Source organism: Gobio gobio (assembly GCF_949357685.1).
Source record: "Gobio gobio genome assembly, chromosome: 16".
In the NCBI taxonomy this organism is placed as follows: Eukaryota; Metazoa; Chordata; class Actinopteri; order Cypriniformes; family Gobionidae; genus Gobio; species Gobio gobio.
Genome location: NC_137109.1, coordinates 27,124,194 through 27,152,043, shown reverse-complemented (window position 1 = coordinate 27,152,043; position 27,850 = coordinate 27,124,194). Strand labels below are relative to the sequence as shown.

Below are 27,850 nucleotides of genomic sequence, written 5' to 3'. Positions count from 1 at the left end.
GAGTCACTTTAAAGTGATTTAATTCAATTCAATTCAATTCAAATTTATTTGTATAGCGCTTTTCACAATACACATTGTTTCAAAGCAGCTTCACAGAAAGTGCATTTCATAAATGTACATTGAAAAATGTTAGAAAAGAGAATGTTAAAGAAAAAATGTTAGGATAAGTTAATCAATCATGTATTATTTTAGGCCATAACAACGCTGGCGTTGAGTCGTCTCTTCACAGGCGTCGAGTCGTCTCATCACAGGTGTCGGGGCATCTGAAGTCTCCATCAGAGGCTGGATACAAACTGGAGCTGACGAACTAGTTACCTCGGGACTAGTGTCCCGAGATAACAACAGAAAAGCAGATGGGAAATAATTAGCATAGCTGCTGTTCAGAATATTAATGCTGTTGGTGCGATTTAACTGTAGTATAAAACTTAATTATAATGTGAATGCTTGGCTAAAGAGATGCGTCTTTAATCTAGTTTTAAACTGGGACAGCGTGTCTGAACCTCGAACAATATCCGGAAGACTATTCCAGAGTTTAGGAGCTAAATGTGAAAAAGCCCTCCCTCCTTTAGTGGACTTAGATATCCTAGGAATGACCAGAAGCCTCGAGTTTAGTGATCTTAAAGAGCGCGATGGATTGTAGGGCGATAAAAGATCAGTTAAATACACTGGAGCTAACCCATTTAGGGCTTTATAGGTCAGTAGCAATACTTTGTAATTGATACGGAACTTAATAGGTAACCAGTGTAGAGATGATAAAATTGGTGTTATATGATCATATTTTCTTGACCTAGTAAGCACTCTAGCAGCTGCGTTTTGGACTAACTGCAGTTTGTTTATCGATGATGCAGGACAACCAGCTAATAAAGCATTACAGTAATCTAGTCTCGAGGTCATGAATGCATGAACTAACTTTTCTGCATCAGAAATAGATAGCATGTTACGTAGCTTGGCAATGTTTCTAAGGTGGAAAAATGCCGTTTTTGTAACATATGAAATATGACTTTCGAAAGATAAGTTGCGGTCTAATATAACACCCAGGTCTCTTACTGTAGTGGATAAAGCGACAGGACATCCTTCCAAGTTAAAGTTGTATTGTGAGAGGTTTTGTGGGCAATTTTTTGGACCAATAAGTAACACCTCCGTTTTATCTGAATTTAATAGCAGAAAATTACACGTCATCCAGTGTTTAATATCATCAACACACGCTGTCAGTTTAGATAATTTAGCGTTTTCATCTGGTCGTGATGAAATATATAATTGAGTGTCATCAGCATAACAGTGGAAATTAATTCCATGTTTTCTTATAATATTACCAAGTGGCAGCATATATATTGAGAATAGCAGAGGGCCTAGCACGGATCCTTGCGGCACCCCATAGTCTACTGATGTTATCTTTGATTTTTCCCCATTTAGACAGACAAAATGGTAGCGGTCTGATAAATACGATCTAAACCAGTTTAATGCCTGTCCCTGAACACCAGTGTAATTTTGAAGTCGATCTAATAGTATTTTATGATCTATAGTATCGAACGCAGCACTAAGATCAAGTAGAACTAGTATTGAGATACAGCCTTGGTCAGAAGCTAGAAGTAAATCATTTGTGATTTTAACGAGTGCAGTTTCTGTGCTATGATGCTGCCTGAATCCTGATTGAAATTTTTCATAGATATCATTTTCTTGCAAGAAAGAGCACAATTGAGCGGACACAACTTTTTCTAGTATTTTAGACATGAATGGAAGATTTGATATTGGTCTGTAATTTGCTAGGTTATTATGATCTAATTGTGGCTTCTTAATGAGAGGCTTTATGACTGCCAACTTGAATATTCTTGGAACATGACCTAAAGATAAAGACGAGTTAATAATATTGAGAAGAGGCTCTTCCACTACAGGTAACAACTCTTTCAGTAGTTTAGTGGGTATTGGATCTAATAAACATGTTGTTGGTTTAGATGCAATGATAAGTTTATTTAGCTCTTCCTGTCCTATGGTTGTAAAGCGGTGTAGTAGTTCTTGAGGGGCGATAATTGCGGTTGAATCATAAGACATCATTAATGATTGTACATTTACAATTTTGTTTCTGATGCTTTCTATTTTGTCAGCGAAGAAGTTCATAAAATCATTACTACTAAACTGTAACGGAATATTTTGTTCAGGCGATGCTTGTTTATTTGTTAGTCTAGCCACAGTGTTAAATAAAAACCTTGGGTTATTTTGGTTATTTTCTATTAGTTTGCGGAGATGCTCAGCCCTGGCTGCTTTTAGGGCCTTTTTATAACGTGACATACTTTCTTTCCATGCGATTCTAAAGACCTCTAAATTAGTATGTTTCCATTTACGCTCTAAGTTACGAGTTTCTCTCTTGATAACATGTGTAGCACTGTTGTACCATGGTGCTTTAGTTTTCTCTCTAACCTTTTTTAATCTAATTCGTGCTACAATTTCTAATGTACTAGAGAAAATGGTGCTCATACTGCTAGTCATTTCCTCTAGTTCATCTGTTTGTTTGGGTTCACTTAGCAGCTGAGCCAGATCAGGTAAGGTATTTGAGAATCTATCTATAGTGGTTGGAAGGATTGTTCTGCCTGGTCGATAACGTGGCGCAACATGACAGATTTCAGCAGTACGCAGTATGCAAGTTACCATGTAATGGTCAGTGACATCATCACTTTGTGGTATAATATCTATATCGGTTGGGTTGGTTCCATGTGATATAATTAAATCTAGTGTGTGATTAAGACGATGAGTGGGACCAGTGACGTTTTGCTTGACCCCAAAGGAATTTAATAGATCTGTAAACGCAGCCCCTAACGCGTCATTTGTGTTATCTACGTGTATGTTAAAATCTCCAACAATTAATGCTTTATCGACGTTGACCAATAGATCTGAGAGAAAGTCTGCAAACTCTTTTAGGAAAGCAGCATAGGGCCCTGGAGGTCTATATACAGTAGCTAAGGCTAGAGATAATACAGATTTCTTTCTTACATCTAATAGCGTGACATTTAGCACTAGTACTTCAAATGAATTAAACCTGTGACCTGTTTTCTGGGTAACATTAAGAATATCTCTATATATTGTTGCAACACCGCCGCCACGACCAATCAGACGGGGCTCATGCTTATAACAGTATCCTGGCGGAGTAGACTCATTTAGACCGAAATAATCATTTGGCTTAAGCCAGGTTTCAGTAAGGCAAAGTACATCGAAACTATTATCTGTGACCATTTCATTTACAATAACCGCCTTAGGTGTGAGCGATCTAATGTTTAGAAGACCTAGTTTTAGAAATTGTTTTTGTTCACTAATATTGAGATTTTCTGGTTTAATCACAATTAGATTTTTCCTAGATCCTACAGTAGATTTAATGTTTGACCTCACTAAACGAGGAATAGACACAGTTTCTATATAATGTTCTACATTGGTACTTATGTCAATTAAGTTAGTACAAAATTGGTTTTGTTCACTAATATTGAGATTTTCTGGTTTAATCACAATTAGATTTTTCCTAGATCTTACAGTAGATGTAATGTTTGACCTCACTAAACGAGGAATAGACACAGTTTCTATATAATGTTCTACACAGTTATGTTCAGACACAGTTTCTATATAATGTTCTACATTGGTACTTATGTCAATTAAGTTAGGACAGCAAATACTGTTATTTGGACTTTGACTTACTAGTCATATGATGGTGTGCAGTGCTCTGGAGATGTTGTCCGACAGAAGAGCCGCTCCGATTCTGCTGGGGTGAAGGCCATCAGGACGGAAGAGCCTAGGTCGCTCCCAAAACAGATTCCAATTATTTACAAAGAGCAGCTTCTGTTCATTACACCATGACATTAACCATTCATTTAGAGCAAATAATCTACTGAACTTTTCATGTCCTAGTCGGTACGTGGGAAGCGGTCCGGACACGATGATCGCTGCTTCAGGCGATGTTCTGCGCACCGTCTCGATCAGGCTCCTGTAGTCCCTCTTCAGAACCTCCGTCTGTCGCAGCCTGGTGTCGTTCGTCCCCGCGTGCAGCACGACAGCTCCGATGCGCTCGTCACCGTTCAGGATCTCGGGAACCTGCGCAGCGACATCGAGAACTCGAGCACCAGGAAAGCAGTGAGTGATAACCTTGCCTTTACCTGAGGTAGCGTGGACATGCCGGACGATGGAAGTACCGATGACCACAGCGTCGCGTTCCGTCTCGCGAAGAGGGGAGAAGCGGTTCCGGGTGGAGATCTCGAAGACCGGGAGGGGCGGAGAGGTCCTCGCTCTGGTCCTGGCTCGCGTCTTCCGCTGTGGAAACACCCAGGGTCCATGGCGCTGTGTCGGTGCCGGAGTGAACGAAACCAGGGATGATGATCGCGTCCTGGGTGCTTGGGTCCTGTGCAGAGAAACACGCGGAGTAGACGAGGTCGGAGTCAAAATGTTAGTATCCACTGACTTGTGCGCATCGGCGCGTGATGTTTCAAGCGCCGTTCGCCGCTCTCTCAGCACAGCTTGTCTGTCTAGAAGGCCGCGAATCTGACTCGCCAACGACTCCAACTCCAACTGCACCGAATGCAGCTCGAACGTGTCCTCACCTGCACTCAAAGGTAACATTAGACACACATCCGAGTTATTCGCCATTGTAGCAGAAGTGCTACGATGGCGAATTGTAGCTATCAGTGTTTACCGGGTGTAACGTTAAACAAGTTACCACGCGTGCAAGGCTAGCGGGCTACCGGTGTAAACAAGTTACCACGCGTGCAAGGCTAGCGGGCTACGGCTAGTAGCGGAAGTTCGGATATAAGTAGCGATATCAAAGCAATCCGATTGTTTTTTATAGAGAATCGTATCGGAGATATGTTCACACGCTGTAAATAATAGAAAGTATTCGTTTGTAAGCGAGTATTAAGAAGAAAATCAAGGATTTATGAATCAATTTGACGGAGCTCAAACACAAACAACGCGCTCACAACCCGCGCATGCGCCGTCCGTACATGCCGTCCGTACATGTACTGACCATTTAAACACCTCAACTTTATGTACACTGTTGGTCTTTCTTACTTTTCTCTTATCTTTCTAATACATTACGTTATACTCTACTTTAAGGGAAATATTGGTTCACAATTGTTAGTTACTTTACCTACATTTTACTTGAAGAGGAAAGATACTGGTTTGCAATTATTAATTGTTAAGTTTGAATTTAATGAAAGAAAAAATTCAAGATTCATTCCTCAAAGTCATGTAAAATGATTTTAAAGTTATTCTAACTATTCTGGAATTTACTCATTTTCAGAATTTCTCATTGAGACCCAATTACTTTAGGTATTCGTCTGGAACTTTAGAAGTTCAAGTGAACCACTAAATTGATATCTATTACCAAAACCTTTTGGACTCACACTTATTCATTATTTTTATTGCGTTATACCCTCCTTTATCCCCTCTTCCTATTGTAGCTATTCACTTAGCCACTCTATTTTATTTACTCATTTATCTCTTTATTTAACTTCCTTTTTTTTGTAACCTAGCTTGGGAGCAACACACCTGAGCCTCAATAGGAGACAGTGCCAGATTCCTACGAGTTTCAAAATAAATCAGAGACAATCCTCATTGACTAAATATTTATTTTGGGTGATTAGTTGACCATCAACTATCAACTTTATACTCGTAGTCAGACAAAGGCTTCAGAGCCATTTGTGGGGCCGGATCTCCTTGCTTTCCTCCCTTCTCCTCACGTCTTCCCTGTTCTGTCCTGCTCTATTCAATTTTATTCTTCATATTTATAGGGAACAAGCCTGGAAGAATCATTGATCATTTCGAAAAGAAAGAGAAAGATAATTCTTCCCAGAGAAACAAACCAGTAGGCATTTGATTGGTAATCAAACCCTCCTTTGTTCTCCATGCTTTCCCTGCATTTGTAAACGCAATTTAAAATTTTGACATATCTAAGTTCATTTAACAGAGACAAGTGTTGAGCCACCGTCGCCTTCAACGCATCCCTGCGTAAGCGGTCCGCCTGTAAGGTGTGTGGCGTCAATCCTGTCAGACTAAGGAAAGAGGTATCAGCATTATTATTGTATTATTTTACTCTGTAACATAAACAATAATATTGTTTCTGTTTTGAAAAAAGATTTTCATTGATAGGAAGTAGTTATAGAAAAAAAAGAACTTTTTCTCCCAGTGAAAGTTATTTTTGTTTCTTTCAATTGAAATAGGTTTTTAACCTTTTCTCTCTTCCTCCCTTACTAAGCTGAGTGACATAGTCCTCGCATCACGATTTGGAAACAGCTTTTCATTGATAGAATTTTCTTTTTAGAAAAAAAGGAAATTCTCCAAGTGAAAAGAAAATTGTTTCAATCTATTGAGATTTGTTTTAACCCTTTTCTCTCTCTTTCCCTTACCTAGTTGAGTGACAAAGCCTTCACATCACTAGCCTACCTGTCTACACTGAGACCAACACATAGTCGTCACAACACGCCACTATTGGTGTACAATCACTGAAACGACACTTAGCTGTCCCACCACACATAGGCTTATACCCCACACAGATCTGTGTCAGTCTCTTCTCCCTGCGTACCAACATGTCGCAGACGACAAACCCCACTGCCCAAGGGGAAGATGTGGACGCCTGTCTCAGAGGCATTACAGACTGCCTCATACCAAAGACAATTGAACTGTTATTATTTTTAATAATAATCATGATTCTGAGAAGGTTCCTGACACATGATTCAAGCCAGAACAACAACCACATGGAACTAGCCAAGATCACCTGTTCCCTAAGCAACGCCTTCACAGCCCAGCTGAAACTAAGCGACAAGCACATCATCCACCTTCAAGAGGAGCTGACACGTGCCCAACACCGCATAGACAAGCTGGAAGTGAAAGTCCAGGACGACTTCAAGCGTCAGACCACTGAGTTCCTGAGAGAGCTGATGCACACTCAACACTGCACAGACCAGCTCAAGGCTAAAGCTCAAGACAAACTCAAAGTGCCTGACGAAGCGGAGCAAGAAACAAAGAGACCAGTTGACAAGCTCCAAGAAGCCCTTGCAGTCGCTGAACGTGACAAACAAGAGTCAAAGACTGCACATAAACACCTGTTAAACCAACTCCAGTCTGCTGAACATCAGCTAGAGAAAGCCAACGCTGATATTAAAGACCAGAACTCTAAAATCAATGCTCTGGAAGACCACCTTGAAAGGTACAGCACTGAGATGGACCATCTGATCCGACAGCGAGACGACGCCAACGACGAGCTCTACGCGGTCAGATATGAACTCAATCATGCTGTCAAACAGAGACCAGAGCCAAGAAGGGATAGAACTCCCTCAGCATCACTACTGCTGAGTAGAACACAGTCTTCCTTCCAAGAACTGCCATACAACGGAAGAAGTGAATGGCCGCAACCCAAAACGTCACCGGCCTCCACCACAGAACTTGTCCCGGCCAACAAAAGAGAGCTCATCCAAGCAGACTCCGAACCTGCACAAAAGATGACCTTTGGAAACCTCGACAAGCTCGCTAAGAACATCACCCAGTTCAACCCAAACTCCACGGAGGGCCGCGACATCCAGGCCTACCTCCGAGATATTGACTTCTACCTAGAGGCAAGACCTCAGGTGACCGACCGACACAGGTTATACCTCCTCAGAGCCACATCCAGTCCCGGGGTACGAAGCTTTCTAGATCGGCAACCTGTTCACGTAAAGTACAACTACCAGCTACTACGTGAGACGCTGACCCAAGAATTTACAGGCCCTGAGTCTGAACACGGACTGTTAATCGCCTGGGAAACCAAACAAGGTCGACAAGAGACTCCCCAAGCCTACTACAGCCGTTTCCGACAAGCCTACTTTGGTGCATATAACGAACCTGAACTTGAAGAGGATTTGAACTTCAAAACCATCTTCCTGAGAAACATGCACCCTGGAGTGAGTCGTCATCTAGGCATCATGGCCTGCCCAGACACGATGACAATCCAACAGCTGCGTGACCTGACACACAAGGCCTACATCAAACAAAAGATGGCCTCAAAGAAAGGTTTGAAAACATCCACAGTGTCAAACTCCGTCAGCCAAGACCCAAGCCTTGCACTGGACGACACCCAGTGGCATGACTACACCACAGTCCATCTTAAAGAGTACAGAGAACGTGACTCCCATGACAGCTACCACACCAACCGCTGGGAAAAGCCATGGGACCAGCCTCACTTCTCAAGAAACCCTAAAGATGCCAAAGACCATCGTCATCCCACACATTCCAGAGCATCTAACGTGGGTAAGCGACGACAAAACCCACCTCGGCACCACTCAGTCGAGCACAGCACTGAGTACGCCGAAGAACAAGACTCTCATGCCAATGCCAGATCCAAACAACCAGACGGCCGTGGGCACAAGCAAAGCAGCGACTCACAAGAAGTCATGCAGCTATTGAGAGAATCCCTCAAATGCCATGAAGAGGACAGGAAATGGGATGAGTCAGATTCTGATTGACACGCCTTCCAGAAAAGGGGGGACCAAAAACAGACTAGAACAGATCTGACCATACACCCACTAACGTTACATACACTACATAACTTACATACTCGCTAACATACAGAAGTTAACCACATCTGCCAGGGAAAACATTCAGCAAACATGTTCCTCCCACAGGTGGAAACTAGCTTCAGAAACTAGCTTAGCATGGACCCGGCTACACTCATCATAGGAAACATTGCACAATCTACCCAACAGGTAGAACACCTCTCATTAAGTTAGGGTACACGACACCTTAGCTGCACGAGTAGTTGTAGGCAAGACCTAGAGACACTCAACTGTTTTGTTTTGTTTCACCTCTTCCTTCCCTCTCCTTCTTCTTTTATTAGGTAAAATGCCTGTCTACCCCATAAGGGTCAAGGTCACGATATAGGGATTGATGCACCACGCCTAATATCGGCAGGCCACCTTTGAACCAATGTGAGCTAGAGAGCTCCATGATTAGGAGGTCACCTCATTTGTACCACAAATGATGTCACCACGTCATGAAGAAAGGTACAACGGTCTCAACCTAGCACGATTTAGAAGTGAAGAAAACAAACAAAACAAAAGTTAAACACAGAATTTGGTCAAAGAGTCACCGTACCGAACCAAATTAGAACAACACCAAAGTTAAACTACATTACGTCGACACGATAAACCGAGGAACGTTAAAACGTAAACTTCAAGTTAACCTTAAGTTTAAAGTTTAAAACTGTTAGTACTCGAATAATCTAAGGCCCTGCACCAGTACAGTGGCCAATCATGGAGGTGTTGTCTTGTTGTTTGTTGTGTATTGTGTCTGCTTCTTCTCCTTGTGCTTCTACAGCGTTCGCCGATGTCTTCATCCCAACACATCGCCTAACGAAGGGGGGATATGTAGCAATTATGGACGCAGACATATAGATGAGTTAATCTTCCAATGATTCGATCAAATTAACATCCTTTTCAACAAAGCACAATTCAGCTCCAGGAAGTCATCATCATCACGAGGGAGATGGGGGCTTGATTCTGCCCCTGAGCTACTAGTTCTGACTTCCTATGGACTCGCCACCAAACTCAGTTAAAAGAGGACAAAGGGCTCGTGGTTGTCACAAGACAAAGAAACAACCAGACCTCTGTCTTTGCAATGACCGGTAAATGAACTCCACGACACAGCTAAAACTCAGAGTAAGCTCACAGAAACTGTTAGCTTATGGAGTACATCAAATAACTGATTATTGGACTTTCATTCAAATAGCCTTCGACATAACTTGTTAGTGTGTTTACAACTAATACACGTTAGTTAGACTATTAGGTATGTATATTACTCACAATTCATGCAATTATGTAACTATTGAATGAGTGGATGAAAAAGCATTGTGTTTGATACCGATGTGTTCGTATGAGTATAATCCAACAGATGAGCTGAATGAAATCTTTATAGAATTGATCATGTCCTTATAGTAAGAAATTAGGTCTAAATTTACTCTCTTCTTAAGAGCAGGAAACTAAATTCTATAGATAACCCAATTTTGTGGGAGGGGTGGAGACACAGTCACCCCTGAAGCCTAATTGGCCAGAACCCATCCAGGGGATGGGCAAATGTTTGAGTTTAGTCTCAGAACACGAACGAAAAGTTCAGTTCTGTCTCCAGTTCTGTGTACGGTTCTGTCTACAGTTCAGACCAGAAGCAGTGCAGAGTTCAGCTCAAGTTCGGTTCCAGTTCGGTTCGAGCTGGTTCGCGGCCTGTTCGCAGTTCAGAGATGAGCTCAGTCCTAGCAGTATGACCAGAGAGAGTTCTGAACGGAGCTCCCAGGAGACGATCTGACGATCGTGACAGACCAACTTCAGAGAAAATGGGTTAACAACGATTTCATTCAGGCCATCTGCTTTTCTCTCACTTTCCTTTCTTTTACTTAAAGTTTATTTTATTTCCGCTAAGTCTCGGGTCTGTTAAGTTTCGCCGCAAAAGTCTCTCAACAACGAGTTTCTAACAGCGCGCTCCAACTTCAAACAACGCCCACAAGACTTCCATCCAGCCGCCAACACCCCACGCGGTTGGCTTCCCCAGACGTCGACCAGACCTTCAGCGAATCAAAGATCCGGGAAAACCCCTGTCCAGCCAGGAGAAGGGAATCCCCCTTGTCAGACGACACGCGAAACACGAACGCAAGTAACGCCTTTTTGATTCCAAGCTGAACTGGTGCATTAGATCAAATGTAATAACCCTGCCTAAGAAACAATAGGAGGTTAAATTACTGATCAATGGTTTCTTCAGGTCATGTTTCATAAATGCATAGATTGCTTAGGATTTCATAATTTCTCTCTCTTAGAACTTATTCTTTCCTCACCTTCTTCCTTTCTGCAACGTGTGAATGTGCGAGTGTGTGTGTTTATGTTAGATATTAGTTTGATGTGTTAGATTAATCAATAAAGTTCCGTTTGTATTCAAAGATAACTGTTCTTGTGTTATGTGCTTATCAATTTAATGTCTTGAACTGCCGATCTAAGTTACCTGGCTGTTAAATAGTGTTTCACTATTGTTCGGATATTAATATCCGCTGCAGAGTTGATATTTACGGCCCGTTCAAATGAACGCTAGAAGAGTCATTTGCTCGGCTGTAAAATAGACTCTCAAAATTCCCTATGAATTCATTAAATTCATTCATTTGAGCTAAATATACATGTTTCCCTTTAACGGAGCCCCCTTTAAGTTCTTACACATCGGCGGACGAATAAGTTAAGGTGTAAACATTAATTCTGAATTATTTATAAATTATAGTGTCATTTGAGTCTCTTTCATTTTAATTCAGTTCCCCGTTGAGTTATTATTTTATCTGACTCATAGTCGCTACACCAGCCGCCTGAGTGCAGGGGGCCGGAGAACGCAGAATAGCGGCAAACGCTTTGTGTCGCCGGGGAAATGGTGCATGTGTACAGGCGAGCGCATTTGTTTGCGGGCTCGTCGATTGTAGGAATAATGTTTCCAGCCACCTGAGTGCAGGGAGCTGGGGAACATAGGGAAGCGCTTGAGTGTAGGGGTACAACTTTGATGTTGGCACCTGCCTACAGACGAACTCGTAACACTGTGTTTAGATAGTGTTACTGTAAAGTGGACGCATTCTTGCGGATTAGTCCACGTGCACGTTAGCGGCAGGGCTAATGGATAGCGCGTGCTCTGCAGGCGCGGGTCTACCTAGCCACTAGAAAAGCTCTGATTCATTGTAAATAATGTGTGGTGGCGCGCACTGTATAATGGGCGCCACTACATTAGAGTATTCGCGGCGTACGCCAGCGAGCGAATTCACAGTGGTAAACGCATAACAGCGTCAATGTGCAACTGAGCATGTTTGGCCACAGGCTAGTTATTGCAATGTTACATCTCCAGTCACCTGAACTAAGGGAACTGGGAGAATATCAGGTTTATTGAGTGATTTGTGGCACTGAATTAACAGTGCTTATGCAGGAGTGCACACTATGTAGTGGACACATTGCCTACAGTGTTGAACCACTCCAGCCGCCTGAATAGGGGAACTGGGAGAAGTGATATTTGAGGGAAAAAAGGCGCAAGCTTGGCAGCCATTTTATGACATCGTTATGCTCAGACGGAGAGCGCGTGTTATGACGCGCTCTAGTCAGCGAACGCGCGCTGTGCAGAGAGCGCTGCAGCGAGAACGGCTGTGACGTAAGCGCGTTCTCGGTATATCCAGCAGCCTGAGTTCGCATGCCTCTCCTCTAGCATTCTCTGCCCGCGGCATATCAGGGCGGCGGGGCGAGAGAGAAGGAAGAGTGAGGAGAGCTTATGTTGAGTTCACTCGTGTGTAGAAGTGCACATCTTCCATCCGCGTGGCGGCAGTATCACATTCTCTGTCAGCGGGCCATTTCAGGGCGGCGGAGTAAGAGAAGGAGCGAGTGAAAAGCCCCGTATGCCCGCGGAGCCATTAGCACGGCGGGAATAACATTCTCTGTCCACGGCCATTTAGAGCGGCGGAGGAGAGAGAGAGGGAGGCGCGTGGAGAGCTCCATATATCTGCGGCGTCATCAGCGCAGCGAGGATATAACCTTCTCGGTCCGCGGCGCGTTTCAGCGCGACGGAATGAGAGGAAGGGAGAGCTCTGTATGTCCGCAGCGGGGATATAATGTTCTCTGTCCACGGCCATTTTAGAGCGGTGGGGATGAGAGAGGAAGGAGTGAAACTCTGTATGCCCGCGGCGTCATCAGTGCGGCGGGGAAAACCTTCTCCGTCCGCGACGCTTCTCAGCGCGACGGAACGAGAGAAAGGGAGAGCTCCGTATGCCCGCGGCGCCATAGAGCGGCGGGGGGTATCACATTCTCTGTCCGCGGCGCATTAGCGCGAAGGAACGAGAGAAGAGGAGCGCTCCATCTGTCCTCGGCTTTATTTGAAGCGGCGGAGGACCAATGTTCTCTGTTCGAACGAGAGAAGAGGAGCGCTCCGTCTGTCCTCGGCTTTATTTGAAGCGGCGGAGGACCAATGTTCTCTGTTCGAACGAGAGAAGAGGAGCGCTCCGTCTGTCCTCGGCTTTATTTGAAGCGGCGGAGGACCAATGTTCTCTGTTCGCGGCGTAAACACGCGGCGGCACGAGAGAAGAGAGGTGGAGAGCTAGAAGCTCTTAGAAGTGGCGTTGGCAGCAACGCACACATCATAAACACACATACATAGTATAAAGGATATTTTAACGCCGGATGGCGCAGCTGGAAGGCAGGCTGAAGGCAGAGAATCCGACATCCTCAGGCTGCGTGTTCCGCTGGGTGCGTGTCGACGGCGGGCTTCGATCCGGAGCTCAACGATTGCAAGTCGCTGAAGAAGAATTAATCTGACTAACCTTGCGAGAGTGGGTCTTATATACCCTTGGCTATGCAAATTCTGTTGCCCCTTGTGGCGGGAATTTGGAAGGACCTGATTGGTCCGTCCCGCCCCACGGTCTCGCCATAGGTTGCTGCAGTTGCAGCGGCACAGCCAATCAGCACGCAGCTGCTTCCTGCTGAGAGTTGTGCAGCTGCACTGCGTGTACATGGTATTTTTTGATAAAAATTTTCTTCAATATCTCGAGGAAAGGAATTCCCCCATAGCGTTTTAGCAAAACGCAATACGAGAGTACTCTCGTAAGGGAACAGTGGGATACACCAGAACAGAAGCTGGGAAAGAAGGTTTTTGAGGGAATCTTTTTCATTTTTTATGTTTGGCTAGTCATCCTGATATGCTCTACTGTGGGCCAGTAAAAAAAAAAAAAAAATCTTAAATCTAACTCAAAACTTATAAGAACCATAGACTTGTACTCTTAAAGTAACCATGAAATCAAATTGACAAAAAGGCCTGTATCATTTTAGTAATATTATTATTATTATTAATTTGTAATTGTATTAAGAATGATGTGTGTCTTATTAAGCACGTTTGACAATTTGTGAACAGATCACTTTGCAAATAAATTTTGATGTGGGATGTAGTAGTTTTGTAGTCTATTTTATATATAATAATTGAATACATTAATGGGAAAATGAGCCAATTATCTTCTTGATATCATCAAAAGCACCAGCCATTAGGCCCAGCAGGCACCAGACGGCAATATGATGTTGGCTTGAGACGTTGGCTCGATGTTGGATATTGGTTACTTTACAACACAACCTAAAAACAACTAAATATCAACATCAGCTGACGTTGGTATTGGACGTCCAATTAACGTTGGCATTAGACGTTGAGCTGACGTTGAATTTTGGTCACCTGACGTCACAACCAAAATGTAACCAAATATCAACGTCTTATGACGTTGTGTGCCTGCTGGGGGGGTGTAAAGGTACACATATTCGCACCGAACCGTTTCGGTACAGGGCTTTCGGTACAGTGCACATGTGTACCGAACGGTTCCGAATGCAATCTTTAACAGTAGGCTTGTTTTACGTGCAGAACATACTTAAATCCGAGTTCCCACACGAACATATTAAGTATTCAGTCCATTTTATCAGGAAATTCATACGATAAATGCCGCTTTGACACTCTCTAATGTAGTGTTGTCAAAAGTACCAAGTCGATACTGAAATGTATAAAATTTGACGCTTTGAGCACTGTTGAGCAGAATCGTAAACACCTCTGACTGGCCATTGTGCTCACGCGCTCATCAAATATGTCTGTGATTGGCTACAATGACCAGCGCTTCAAAAACATGTTGTAAATATACATCAATGACGCTTTTCACAGAGTGCTTACACAGATACACACGGGAGCGTTTGAATGCAGGCGCCTCTCAGCCTACTGATCCGCTGGTCGATGCCTGCTTTTGCTTTCAGATGCTCCCGCTCCCGCTTTCAAACACGTTCAAACAGTTCCGTGTGCTTTTCAAGCTTCCGTGTGCTTTCCGTGTGCGTTGATCATTGTAGCCAATCACAGACACATCCGATGAGCGCATGAGCACAATGGCCAGTCAGAGGTGTTTATAATTCCAGCTCAACAGCGCTCAAAGCGTCACATTTTTTAAATTTCAGTACCGACTTAGTATCGCGGTCGGTACTTTTGATAACACTACTCTAATGTGACGTGACTGATCAATGTATAGGCGCGTGTTTGAGTGAACGTGATCATCTCTTCCGAAAGGATAAACATGAATTAATATCTTAAAGGTCCCCTTCTTCGCGATTCCATTGTTCAAACTTTAGTTAGTGTGTAATGTTGCGGTTAGAGCATAAATAATACCTGTAAAATTATAAAGCTCAAAGTTCAATGCCAAGCGAGATATTTTATTTAACAGAAGTTCCCTTTCAAAGCCTACAGCGAACGGCTGGCTTGGACTACATCCTGGTACTTCCTTCTTTAATTACGTCAGTAGAGCAGTAGAACAGACTAACCTCCGCCCACAAAAAAACGCGAAAAAGGGGGCGCGGTCTTGTTGCTGTCCCATGTGGAGAAGCGGACGGTCGCGTGGAGAAAAGGAACTGTTGCGTTGAGTGTGTTTATCGCCAAGTCATCGAGACGCTGTTATTTTCATCCAGGAGTCAAATCACCTTTGTTTGGCTTTCCCAGGGACGCTGTAGAGATTATTGAACGCATACATCTCCCCGTTAAGAGGCGTGACATTTCCAACGTGCGCTAAGCTGCTGTCAAATTACAACACAGGAACCGCTTTCACGTGCGCTAAGCTGTGGTCGAATCACAGCACAGGAACCGCTTGCACAATCAGAACTCGTTACGTGTTTCTGAAGGAGGGACTTTATAGAACAAGGAAATCACCAGCCGTTTTTAGGACAGTGGAAACAGCGGTATACAGAGAAGTAAATAGTGTGAAAAATACTGTTTTTTTACACGCGAAACATGAACACATGTTATATTGCACACTGTAAACACAATCAAAGCTTCAAAAAAACACGAAGAACGGGACCTTTAAGGTATGTTGAGGATACATTAGAACTCACTGAAACGTATCATATATCGTGTAATCGCTCAATCAGTGTTTCAAAGACGTCAATAAAACTGCTTGTAAACAATGTCATGTAGCATTACATTTACCTTGGTTCTGAAGTCATGGTTCGGTACGAGTTCGGTAAAGCAGTTTTACAAAATTTATGTAAAAAAGGTTTTACAAAATACAGCACTTTTCATTTTCCGTCGGTCTAAGTACACGATGTAACTACAGAAGAGTAGGAAAAATATAGAAACTCTTTGGTCATTTTTGAGCGAGATGCTAACGGTCTAATCAGATTCAATGATCTATGCTAAGCTATGCTAAAAGTGTTACCGCCAAACCCAGATATCGGCTGAATGTATTCGAAAACGGTAAAACTCAACTGTTTAACTCTAGGGGAGTTGGAAAATGAGCCTATTTTCAAAGTGTTCCATTAAAAGTTATATTCAACTGTCTAAAAACAAAGCAGGGTTCACAACCTGTCTAATCATGTATAAATAAAGAGTATAAACTTTATAAAATCGCATCTTGGTACGATACAAGTCAACATTTCAACCGCTAAGTAGAACCCAATAATTACATTTAAAAGTGTAATCCGGCAATTTTTCTCCAAAAAAAACTGTTGTTACTGGCGTTCAATGAATTCTGGGGTACGTGAGGCTGCAAAGGGTCCATCTGTTGTATCCTTAAGTTCGCACAAAATGTTAATTAATTAAAGTACATTATGATAAATACTTTGCTTGTTACATATACTGTACGTGCAACATTTTAGCCATAAATAAAGTTAGCTAGATTATGTTACCAGTCTAGCGATGTACTGTATGTTTATGCTTAAATAAAATTAAATAATGGTTTGTATTTTTTTTTTATTATCGCATGTCATTATGTGTAGTCAGATCTTCCGTTAAGGGAACACAGTGAGCATCGATGCTCCTTGGTTTTCACGGTGCACTGTGGGACTTTTTAGGGAGCAAATGTTTCAGTGCACTGGTAGGATTTTGTGATTGAGATGGCCCTTAAAGGTGCAATGTAAAAAAAGGCCTATGTAATATTGATATTATGTAATATTGACAGTAGAGATGCACCGATTGCAATTTTCTTGGCCGATTCCCAGTTTTTTGTAAGATTTTTTGTTTATACTGATTTTTGCAGATTCCGATTTTATTTCAAAGAACTATATTTGACAGCATATACAAACAAAAAAATCTACTTTTCTGCAATGCAAAATTTTATTTTTATAAAACTTTAAAAAGGTAAAAATACAATAAGAAAAATAAGAAAAAACAAACAAATTTTAAACAACAGCACAAATAAATGCAATAGAATAAAGAGATTAGAAATTAGTAAAATTATGAGTCCTGAGGTGGGTGTGTGTCATTTTGCCGTCAGAGAGAAGAGAGTGAGAACGAGCAGGTGACGTTATGGCCTGTGTCTCTGGCAACTAAACAGACCGGCTCGGAATCGGTAAGAGGTGGCCACCGATCCAGGCCGATCATGTGGAAAATCATCCGATTCCCTGGCCAGTCAATCGGTGCATCTCTAATTGACAGCTATCAGTTGAAACAGGCACTGCAGTTGAAATTCAACATATTGGAGAGAGCTGTTTCTCCCCCCGCCTCAGGAAAGAGAGCAACTGACAACGGTAGGAGAAAAGCCTTACACTGTAAGTTGATGAGTTGATTTATCCATGTTTAAATATGCCTCTGTTCATAGAGCTCTTTAGGTAGATGCTGAGGCTTTTTAGGTTGGGTAGAATGAAACGGTATGGAAATTTAACATCACGATTATAGTGACCCAAATGATCACGGTTATCAATATTATCACGGTTTTGTTCAAATGAGATGAAAGTGTTCAAAAAGAACAGATGCACACACTTAAAACATTTAAACAAGTTTTATATTTGAAAACAAACAAATAACTAAAGCAGCTCTATGCACTTTTTTAAGCTAGATTCTATTCTGTGGGATTTCCTTCCTTATAATGGCTGTCGTCAATAACAACGCATAAATAATAATAATTTGTCGTAAATATAATCTCTAATATTATCTCTGCAAATATATTAAAGCAATATTCTCATCAGTGTTCAGCAATGATGCATTTTAATCTAGCATATTTTGTGTAAGAACCCAAACAGTATCCTAGTGAAATAATGCATATCCATATTTCCATATGATTTGACAGTTTATTTTATTAAATATCAAAAGGTGTATATCATACCTGACACCTAAATGATCACTTTACAGTCAGTTTTATGACTGTCATTCTCTTCAAATGCTAGTTAAGTTTGAAACGTGTATAACGTTACCAATGTTGTATGTAACTTTAGAGACGGTCCCTAAATTCGCCTGCGTTATGCCAGTCATATCCGATGCGCTGTGGTTCTGCTGTGTTCGTTTGAAACTATTTTCGCTGCTGAAATAGAACAAAAACAGTCAACCACTGTATGATGAGTGAATCTCCTGCGTACATCGCACGTTTATCTCTGATCTGAGTGCAGATTTCAGTGAGAGCGGCGCGCGCTCTGAACATAACTCCGCTAATCTGAACGCCTCTGATTATGAGACGACATCGCTTTCATAAACTCAATAGAAACACGTGTAAGTGGTTATAATGCGCAACGAGATTATAACAGATGGCTTTTGAGAAGACTATAATAAGTTCAACAGCCAGAGTGGCTAGTGTGCTGCCGAAATAACGTTACACCCGCAAATGGCGGTTGTTAATGTCAAGCCCTGATTATCCCTTAAATGTCACCCTAGTCTTGTCTGAATTTGTTCGTTTGCTTCACGTTATTATTTCCCAGATGTAGTTTTGGTATTGAGGTCAAAGTCCACTTGCCTTGCGTTCGTAGTTTTGAAGTGTTTCCCCCTATTACAGAGACTTTCTTCTGGCATGTTCTTCAGACAGGGTGACCATCTTCGATTAAGTTTCCCTCAGGACTTTTGTAAAAGCCAAAATATGACAACGCCTCAGATTTGGTCCTTTCAGAAGTCTAAAAACGGCGCTGTCACTGCCATCTGCCATTTCTTCTCATTCAAAAGACAGCGGTGCGGTGCGCCTGAGCCAGACTGACGCTGACTGGACAAGATTTACCGCGAGTTTTCACAATCGTGATAATCACACGCGGTTTTAATGATACTTAAATTTTATACGATATTACTAACCGTCACAAAATTTTATCGTGGTTTATCGTGAAACCGGTAATCGTTTCATCCCTATCTCTGACCCAGTTTGTTTGCTGGCTTTCATGGCTGAAATATGCAATGTTTTCTGCCAACTGGCAAACCGTCAAAATACTATTGGGTAAATTGGCAGTGGGCGAGAGCACACAAACTGAAAAACAAAGAAAACGCACATTTCAAAGTAGACTAACTGTCTGTAGAATAGTTTTTCTTAGAAAAAAGTATGTGAACTTAGCATGTTGCTTAAATCCCTCCAAACATATTATGGTAATTTTTTATGCTTTAGCCCAGTCAAAAAAATTACATACAGCACCTTAAAAATGGCCGACTCCCTGATCAGTGCCCTGACTACTGATCTAGGGAGCTGATTGAGATGCACCTAAGGTGTTGCATACTAGAAACTTCCAAGCAGGTGTTGAGACAAGTTGGAGCTAAACTCTGCAGGACATTGGCCATCCAGGTTTGGACACTTAAAAGCAACTATATGTGGTTTTACCATAGACTGTAAAAAAAATATGGACATAGTGTCTGTGACGTCACCCATAGGATTCTGATGAGCCGTTCTGTAGCGCAAAGTATGGATGAGATGGCTGTTGCCATCTTGGCAGCGCGTCATCGCGCATCACTCCTGGATAACAGAACATGGGCAAAAAGGGACGTGGGCGGAGCTGAAGTGACGCGATGACTAACAGACAGCAGATAAATGGCTATCCACCTGTCACTCGAAGTGGCCGCGCCCTTAATTATGCAGAACTTTAATGCTTTATATAATGTAAACGAATGAGTTATAAAAAAAAATCACCCCCCTCACAGTTGTCATGAAAGGCAAAATTAGCCGTATAGACCAAATCCACAATTTGTACCAGGCTGTAAACATGCTTTAATCTGCTGTAAAGTTGGGCATTTTAACATGGGGCTCAATGAGATTCTGCTCCCTTCTGGAGCATGTCCCTAGCGGCCAGTCGATGAATTGCAGTTTAAGTCACTTCAGTATTGGCTTCAAGAGAAACTGCGGGAGATTGCCACTTGGGTTTTACGCATTTCGAAATTTGGTGCCCCCTACAGTTAATAGTTAATATTTCACGGTCATAAATATACCACTCCCCTAATTAGAGTGGATAACTACACATGCGTTGAGTCCTTGATTATGATTTCACTTTTTTAACTTTAGTGTGTAATGTTGCTGTTTGACAACATAATAACATCTGCAAAGTTAAGATGCTCAAAGTTCAATGCAAAGGGAGATATTTACATTTACATTTATGCGTTTGGCAGACGCTTTTATCCAAAGCGACTTACAGTACCCATATGACAGGGACAATCCCCCTGGAGCAATGTGGAGTAAAGTGCCTTGCTCAAGGACACAATGGTGGCGACTGCTGGGATCGAACTAGCAACTTTCTGCATATCAGTTGAGTGGTTTAACCCATTAGACCACCATCTCCACATATTAGATATTTTTAAGGACTACAACAACTAGCTTCTTCACGGGTTGGTGACATCACAAACCTTAACATTTACATAAACCCTGGCCCCAGGAACACGCAACAAAGGGGGTGAGGCCATGTTGGGCTGCTTTAGAGAAGAGAAAGAGTTGTTGTAGTAGAGTGTTGTTGCCATGCCGTCCAAACGCTGTTATTTTCACCCCTTCACCAACGCTGCCGTATTAGCATAAATGAGTTGTCTCGTAAGCAACTCAGGAGTTTTGTTGTTGGATGTAAGTGTGAACATAACAGTCTTCATGTACTCCCAACATCAGAGCCGCTGAAGACGCAGTAGATTCATTTTGTTTTTGAAGAGAATGATCAAAAATATGTAAAAATGCACATCCTGGCGAGTATTCACGTAAGCAGGGTATGTCTTTAGTGAACATAAACAGTTTGTAAAATGTATTTGTAAAATGACATTTGCAGGTCATCCCAACCTGTAATTAATAATAATGTAATTGTTATATCTCTGTAAGGTTCACGGTCATGTAATTTTATTTTGTAATAAAGGAGACAGAATGGTCAAAAAGCAGGACAGGAACATGCTGGTCAAGTGAGTTTAGATGTTTTTTAACTAATATATAAAACTATGAATTATATATTATAAGTTCTGTCAAAATTTTTCAATTACTTTTACTGTTTTAAGTTGTTGTTGTTGTTGTTGTTGTTGTTTTTTTTGCCGTGTTAGCGATTCAGTATCGGTATCAAGGTATTTTAGTCAGGTGTCAGTCATAATTTTGGTATTGTGACAACACTACAAGCTAGAGGATTTCAAAAGCATTGAAGAACCATGTCGACTTATGGTTAGTAATGGTTAGTAATATTCCAACCATAACAAAAAATAACACAGGCATGACAGTAACTTTTAGTTTTGCAAAATAGCCTACTGCTAAAGTTTTACTGCTAACATATTGTGCAAGTGTAGACCATGCGAGGTTTGCAAGGTTGCAAACTTAAATGTCAAAAGAATGTCAAATATTAGGCTACTAACTTACTGGAGTAATACGTTACGTTAGCATGCTAAAAAAAAAAGCCGGAGCCAAAGAAAATCACAACTTAAAATTTTAGTGGAAATTGGAACCCCTTATGATCGAAAACTTAAATAAATTTACAAACATTAAATGCAAAAACTATTATTATAAACGATTATATAGCATTTCAAATATTACTTACTTGTTATGGGGCTAGTTCGGAGCCTTTCTTGCAGCCCTAGATTTACTCTTGCCCGGCCCCTTGCACAGCTTTCTGTTTCGCTTTTTAGATTCCTCAGTCAACGTTCTCTAGCCCAGCCATTCCCAAACTGTGGTCCGCGGACCACTAGTGGTCCGTGAGGGTACTGCAGGTGGTCCGTGGAAAGGCAAAATACTTTTTTTTTTTACCTTCATTTTACCAGGAAATTCCCATAAAAATAAAAAGTAAAAAGAATATGTAGACCTATATTGATATAAAATTTAAATTAAATTGTCATGTTATTGTGTGATTACTAAAATAGATTAGTGGCGCTCGGCCGTGACGTTCAAGTTCAGTGCCTCACTTTTTGAGGACTTGTAAACTTTAAATAATAACTCTAATAATTCCCTAAATTTGCCAAAGGTTTTGAAATGTTGACTATATCCAAGTGTTCTTATTACTATATAGATTTCACACTCGTTGTTTAAATGAACCCGATTATGCACTTGAGTAAATAAATAAAATAAATATGTGGCAGCCGTTGTATACAGTAAACTTTCTTTTAACAAGCCTGTTGTACTGATGTGATGACCAGTCATAGTTTTAGTGCTAGTACACTCTAAAAAAAAAAAGGTTCTATATTGCACCAAAAATGGTTCTTGGCTCGTAATCATAGGGGAACCTTTTTTAGTGCTATATAGCACCAATTTTGGTGCTTCAGTGGTTCTTCAGCGGTTCTTCAGAGGTTCTTCAGCGGTTCTTCAGAGGTTCTTCACCGGTTCTTTGACTAAGGTGCTATATAGCACCTCTGAAGAACCACTGAAGCACCAAAATTGGTGCTATATAGCACTAAAAAAGGTTCCCCTATGATTACGAGCCTTTTTTTTTAGAGTGTAAGCTATTTAGAGGTGCGGATTAATTCAGGAAGGTCTGTGTGTAGACATAATTTTATTATGTGTATTATGAGGTGGTCCGCAAAATTTCTTGATTACAACTAGTGGTCCACACACACAAAAAGTTTGAAAACCCCTGCTCTAGCCTCTCTTTTGCTAAAGCTATGCTAAGACGCACGCCAGACTCGCGTTCTCTTTCGCAAACAATAACACAGAATTACGTCCGTTCAAGTTTCCTCATAAGAGCAGTCTTTAAAGGAGTTAAATGACCTCGAAGTGGGAAGCGTGTGAGATCTGCGTCATTTGCAGAAGCGGCAGATCTTAAAGTGAAAAGAGCCTTCTTCTTCTTCTTCTCTTCTTAATGGCGGGCAACAAACCAACTTCAAAGGTGCATGCAGGAGCTAATGTTGTCTGTCATTAATGTTCATCAAAGAACAAAGCTAACAGATAAAATTACTCACTGCTCTTGACAAAATAACTTTTGTAGCTTTAATAAGGATTAGTCTATAATATTCATAATTTATGCAGCGCAGACTGTTTGATAACTTTATTCTGTATATTTCCTACCAGTTACCACAGTTACATTTATTATGGGTTTATGTGAGTTCATTTAAATTAAAAGTTGTTATATTTTTTGAAGCCTAATAAATGTCATTACAACAAATATTTAAAATATACTGTCTTTATTTATTTCTACATAAATTTATTAACTGTGAAATTATTACATTATAAAACATATTAAAAACGTATAAAACGTAAGTGTTTTTAATTGTGATTAATCATGTTTTTTTTTTAATCGATTGACAGCACTAAAATAAACTTAACTGAAAAACGGAAAATATAAACATAAAAAGTATTAATAAAACTATAGTATCTCAATGATACTAAAATTATTCAATAATATTTATAGTTTGGAGTAATTACTTTAGACTAACAACAAAACAAATACAACACTACACCATATTGTTTGCATTTCTGAAACAATCATTTATCAATCAATTTTACCGGACTTATGTTATATACATATGTACACATTTACAAACAGATGCAGTTCTTAGATTGTTTAAAAGTTTGTGATAAAGAAGTGTGGGGGGATCCATAAGATGTATTGACTATCCTGACTAAAATGTGAATTTGAAATGTCCATCCATCCATTTTCCAAACTGCTTTATCCTCTAAAGGGCCGTATGGATGCTGGAGCCATTCCCAGCATCTCAGGCCACAGGTAGGCCACAAACACCTGGACGGATGGCCGCCATCTCCACAAAAAAAGGCCTTCTGGCTCATCCAGGACTTAAACCGGTGACCTTCCCGCTGTGTGGAACTGCCTGTGCTACCCACTGAGCCACTGTACCGCCCGGATTGAAATGTATCAAATGTAATCCAAACACTGATAATGCTTTGCTCACAGCTCACCAATCAGCAGATGCACACCTCCAAATTCCTAATGCACACTTAGATGTCCAAACAGTTTACAATGGCACCATTTTGTTAATGAACAAATCAAATCAGTGTTTTGAACAAATGTTTTTAGTAAAATAATAATTTGGACGTTTCAACACTGTATTCAGAATAGCATAATTTCTGCCATAAATACATGCCAGAATCAGTAAGACAGCATCACTACAAATGATGAATACTTTGATTGTTACATCTTCATAAATCTAATTTAAATGTTAGCTAGATTGTTTATTACCAGTCTAGCAATGTGTTTATGTGCTGTGAGTTGGCTCGCAGGATTTGTTTTGCACTTCAGAACTTCCGGTAAGGGAACATGAGTGTGAGCATCGATGCTCCCTGTTTCATGGTGCATTGTGGGACTTTTTAGGGTGCAAACATTTTTAGTGCAATGGTTTTTGTGATTGAGACGGCCCTTAAAATGGCCGACTCCCTAATCAGTGCCCAGACTACTGAAATAGGGAGCTGATTGAGATGCACCTTGGTCTGGAGGGCCAGAGTTGCCCACCCTTAAAGGTGTGTAGCCTTGCAGTGTGTAGTATTTTTGAGGATCTATTAACAGGAATGCAATATAATATGTAATATACACTCACCTAAAGGATTATTAGGAACACCATACTAATACTGTTTTTGACCCCCTTTCGCCTTCAGAACTGCCTTAATTCTACGTGGCATTGATTCAACAAGGTGCTGAAAGCATTCTTTAGAAATGTTGGCCCATATTGATAGGATTGCATCTTGCAGTTGATGGAGATTTGTGGGATGCACATCCAGGGCACGAAGCTCCCATTCCACCACATCCCAAAGATGCTCTATTGGGTTGAGATCTGGTGACTGTGGGGGCCATTTTAGTACAGTGAACTCATTGTCATGTTCAAGAAACCAATTTGAAATGATTCGAGCTTTGTGACATGGTGCATTATCCTGCTGGAAGTAGCCATCAGAGGATGGGTACATGGTGGTCATAAAGGGATGGACATGGTCAGAAACAATGCTCAGGTAGGCCGTGGCATTTAAACAATGCCCAATTGGCACTACATCCCCCACACCATTACACCACCGCCACCAGCCTGCACAGTGGTAACAAGGCATGATGGATCCATGTTCTCATTCTGTTTACGCCAAATTCTGACTCTACCATCTGAATTTCTCAACAGAAATCGAGACTCATCAGACCAGGGCCAGGCAACATTTTTCCAGTCTTCAACTGTCCAATTTTGGTGAGCTCGTGCAAATTGTAGCCTCTTTTTCCTATTTGTAGTGGAGATGAGTGGTACCCGGTGGGGTCTTCTGCTGTTGTGGCCCATCCACCTCAAGGTTGTGTGTGTTGTGGCTTCACAAATGCTTTGCTGCATATCTCGGTTGTAACGAGTGGTTATTTCAGTCAAAGTTGCTCTTCTATCAGCTTGAATCAGTCGGCACATTCTCCTCTGACCTCTAGCATCAACAAGGCATTTTCGCCCACAGGACTGCCGCATACTGGATGTTTTTCCCTTTTCACACCATTCTTTGTAAACCCTAGAAATGGTTGTGCGTGAAAATCCCAGTAACTGAGCAGATTGTGAAATACTCAGAGCGGCCCGTCTGGCACCAACAACCATGCCACGCTCAAAATTGCTTAAATCACCTTTTTTTCCCATTCTGACATTCAGTTTGGAGTTCAGGAGATTGTCTTGACCAGGACCACACCCCTAAATGCATTGAAGCAACTGCCATGTGATTGGTTGATTAGATAATTGCATTAATGAGAAATCCTAATAATCCTTTAGGTGAGTGTATATATGCAATATAATATACATAACTATTTTTTCAGTTGTGTATAAAGACCTTATAGGCCTATTATGAACCGTTAAGTTTTTATTACCTTAGAATGAGCCATTTTTATCTACACATACCGCTGGTCCCCTTACAGTGAAATCACAATTTTTCGCTGTCATCTTTCTACAGGAGCCCTAAATGGACAAACTGTCCTATAGAGTGCTGGCTACTCCCTGCTGTCTCAGACGACAAAATCTTCTCCTGTGTCGGCCACTGCAGCTTCTCTATGTGCTTCGAAAGGTAGGGGTGAGCGGTGGGCTAGATGGCGCTAAAATTTACACATATTTACATTTACATATTGACTACAATAAAAACTATTTTATTAGTATTTAATGTTCTGCGAGGCATGTTAAATTTTATAATAAATAACAAACAAATTATCTTATAGTTCAATTTTGATAATTCAAATAGGAAAAAGAACCAGCCAGGTTTCTGCCAAAATTAATGACGAATCATTAACTTAAATAATAAAATATATCAAGTCAAAGTTGTTTTTTTTGTCACATGTACAGGGAACAATATAAAGTACAATTAAATTCTTATAGGCAACAATAAAGACAACAAACAATGTGCAAAAAGCAGTGCAAACATTAATTACATAGACCAAAAGGCGGAATGCAACATACTGTACATATGTATAAAGTTAGTCAATAAATACATTTTATGTAATTTAGTTATTGACAGCCCAATGTACACTGTCTTTAGCATGTGTGTATATGAACTTGCTGGCCTGTTAAACTTAATGTGCAGTTTTTTAGCGGGTTTAATCTCTGAGAGCACGAGTGGCGTACGGCAGACCCCCGGAGGCCGATCCACGTGTATCGATTAACCCGCCTGGTGGATGCAGAGGGGACGATTAACCTCTGCGGTCATTTTACAGTCTGCTTCCCTGCATCGCCAAACGCAACACACCCCTCTCATTCTGCTCTCCATTTGCACTGCGATAATACCGAAATCCTGCTCTCTGCCCTACTCCACAACACTGAGCCCAGAAAATTACCCCATCTTTCCAGCACAGGTTGATCGATACACTGCATATCTCACCGTGCAGACTCCAGCACATCTTCATTCTGCAGAGGCCTGACAAAACTTTTCAATTCTGACCTGCATAGGCATTCACACTGCAAAACATATCTTCTGGTAAAGGTTCGTATGGGGCCAATGGTGAAAATACTGCAAATAGGTTCTCATGCTCAGAATAAAGCTCTCTGCTGGGTGTGTTTGGTAGAGAATGCTCCTGAAAATATTCCTTAATGCCAGAAAAGAATAGCTTATAGGGGGAATGTTGAAAGCAATCTCCAGGGAGAAAATATGCCCACTAACACCAGCATCGATCACATTGAAGATGACACAGCAGTAAGAAAATGAGACAAAACTCAATTCCAACAGTTCATATTCCATTTTTCTCCCTTGCAGCTGAGGACTAAAAGGGCAATTACCTAGCACTTCAGAAATGCCTCTTTCTTTACAAAGAGATAAAGAGAGACGCACCCCGGGCTTGTTGTTTTATTCTTTGGGGATTTGTCATATCTGAGACATTTAGCCATTTTCTCAACTGTCAACTCATCTTCTCACTCAGCTCCATCATTCTAAGGCAACATTCATCATCTCCCGATATCAGCAGGACAGTATGTGTGTGCGGCCTGAAAAAAAAAAAAAAAAAAAACACTCAATTTGATGGGCTATTTTGGTGCAGATTTCAGCTTCACGGTAGATATCTCACCTCCTTGAATTTAGTATTCCACCGTAAATCTGCAAAAAAGGACAGCGAAAGTGCAAACGCCAGTCTTGCATGTTTTAGAGTGGGAGTGGAATGGCAGGGCGAAGGGTAGGTCACGGCAGAGGTTAGTGCTGAATTACGGACTGTCACTGCTTGGACAGGGAGCGCAGACGTCAGGGGACCCTGTCATTGCTTCAGGCTGACAGTCTCAGTGTCCAGACGAAGAACAAGCCGCAGTC

General features: G+C 41.4%; 2 protein-coding genes across 2 annotated transcripts in view; one reads left to right on the top strand and one right to left on the bottom strand.

Annotated features, from left to right (window-relative positions):
• Positions 1-26,896, bottom strand: LOC307140012 (uncharacterized protein; the record flags this gene model as incomplete). Its single annotated transcript, XM_079839254.1, has 3 exons — positions 1-4,574; positions 21,726-21,805; positions 26,892-26,896. 3 exons carry the CDS (start codon positions 26,894-26,896, stop codon positions 3,682-3,684), a joined length of 978 nt encoding a protein of 325 aa, XP_079695380.1. The 3' UTR covers positions 1-3,681.
• Positions 12,152-27,850, top strand: part of LOC307140158 (uncharacterized protein) — a 338,069-nt gene continuing 322,370 nt past the window's right edge. Inside the window, exons 1-2 of the mRNA XM_079839418.1 lie at positions 12,152-12,848; positions 12,994-13,606. The gene's annotated coding sequence lies outside the window, so the exon portion shown is untranslated. The remainder of the gene's footprint in view (positions 12,849-12,993; positions 13,607-27,850) is intronic.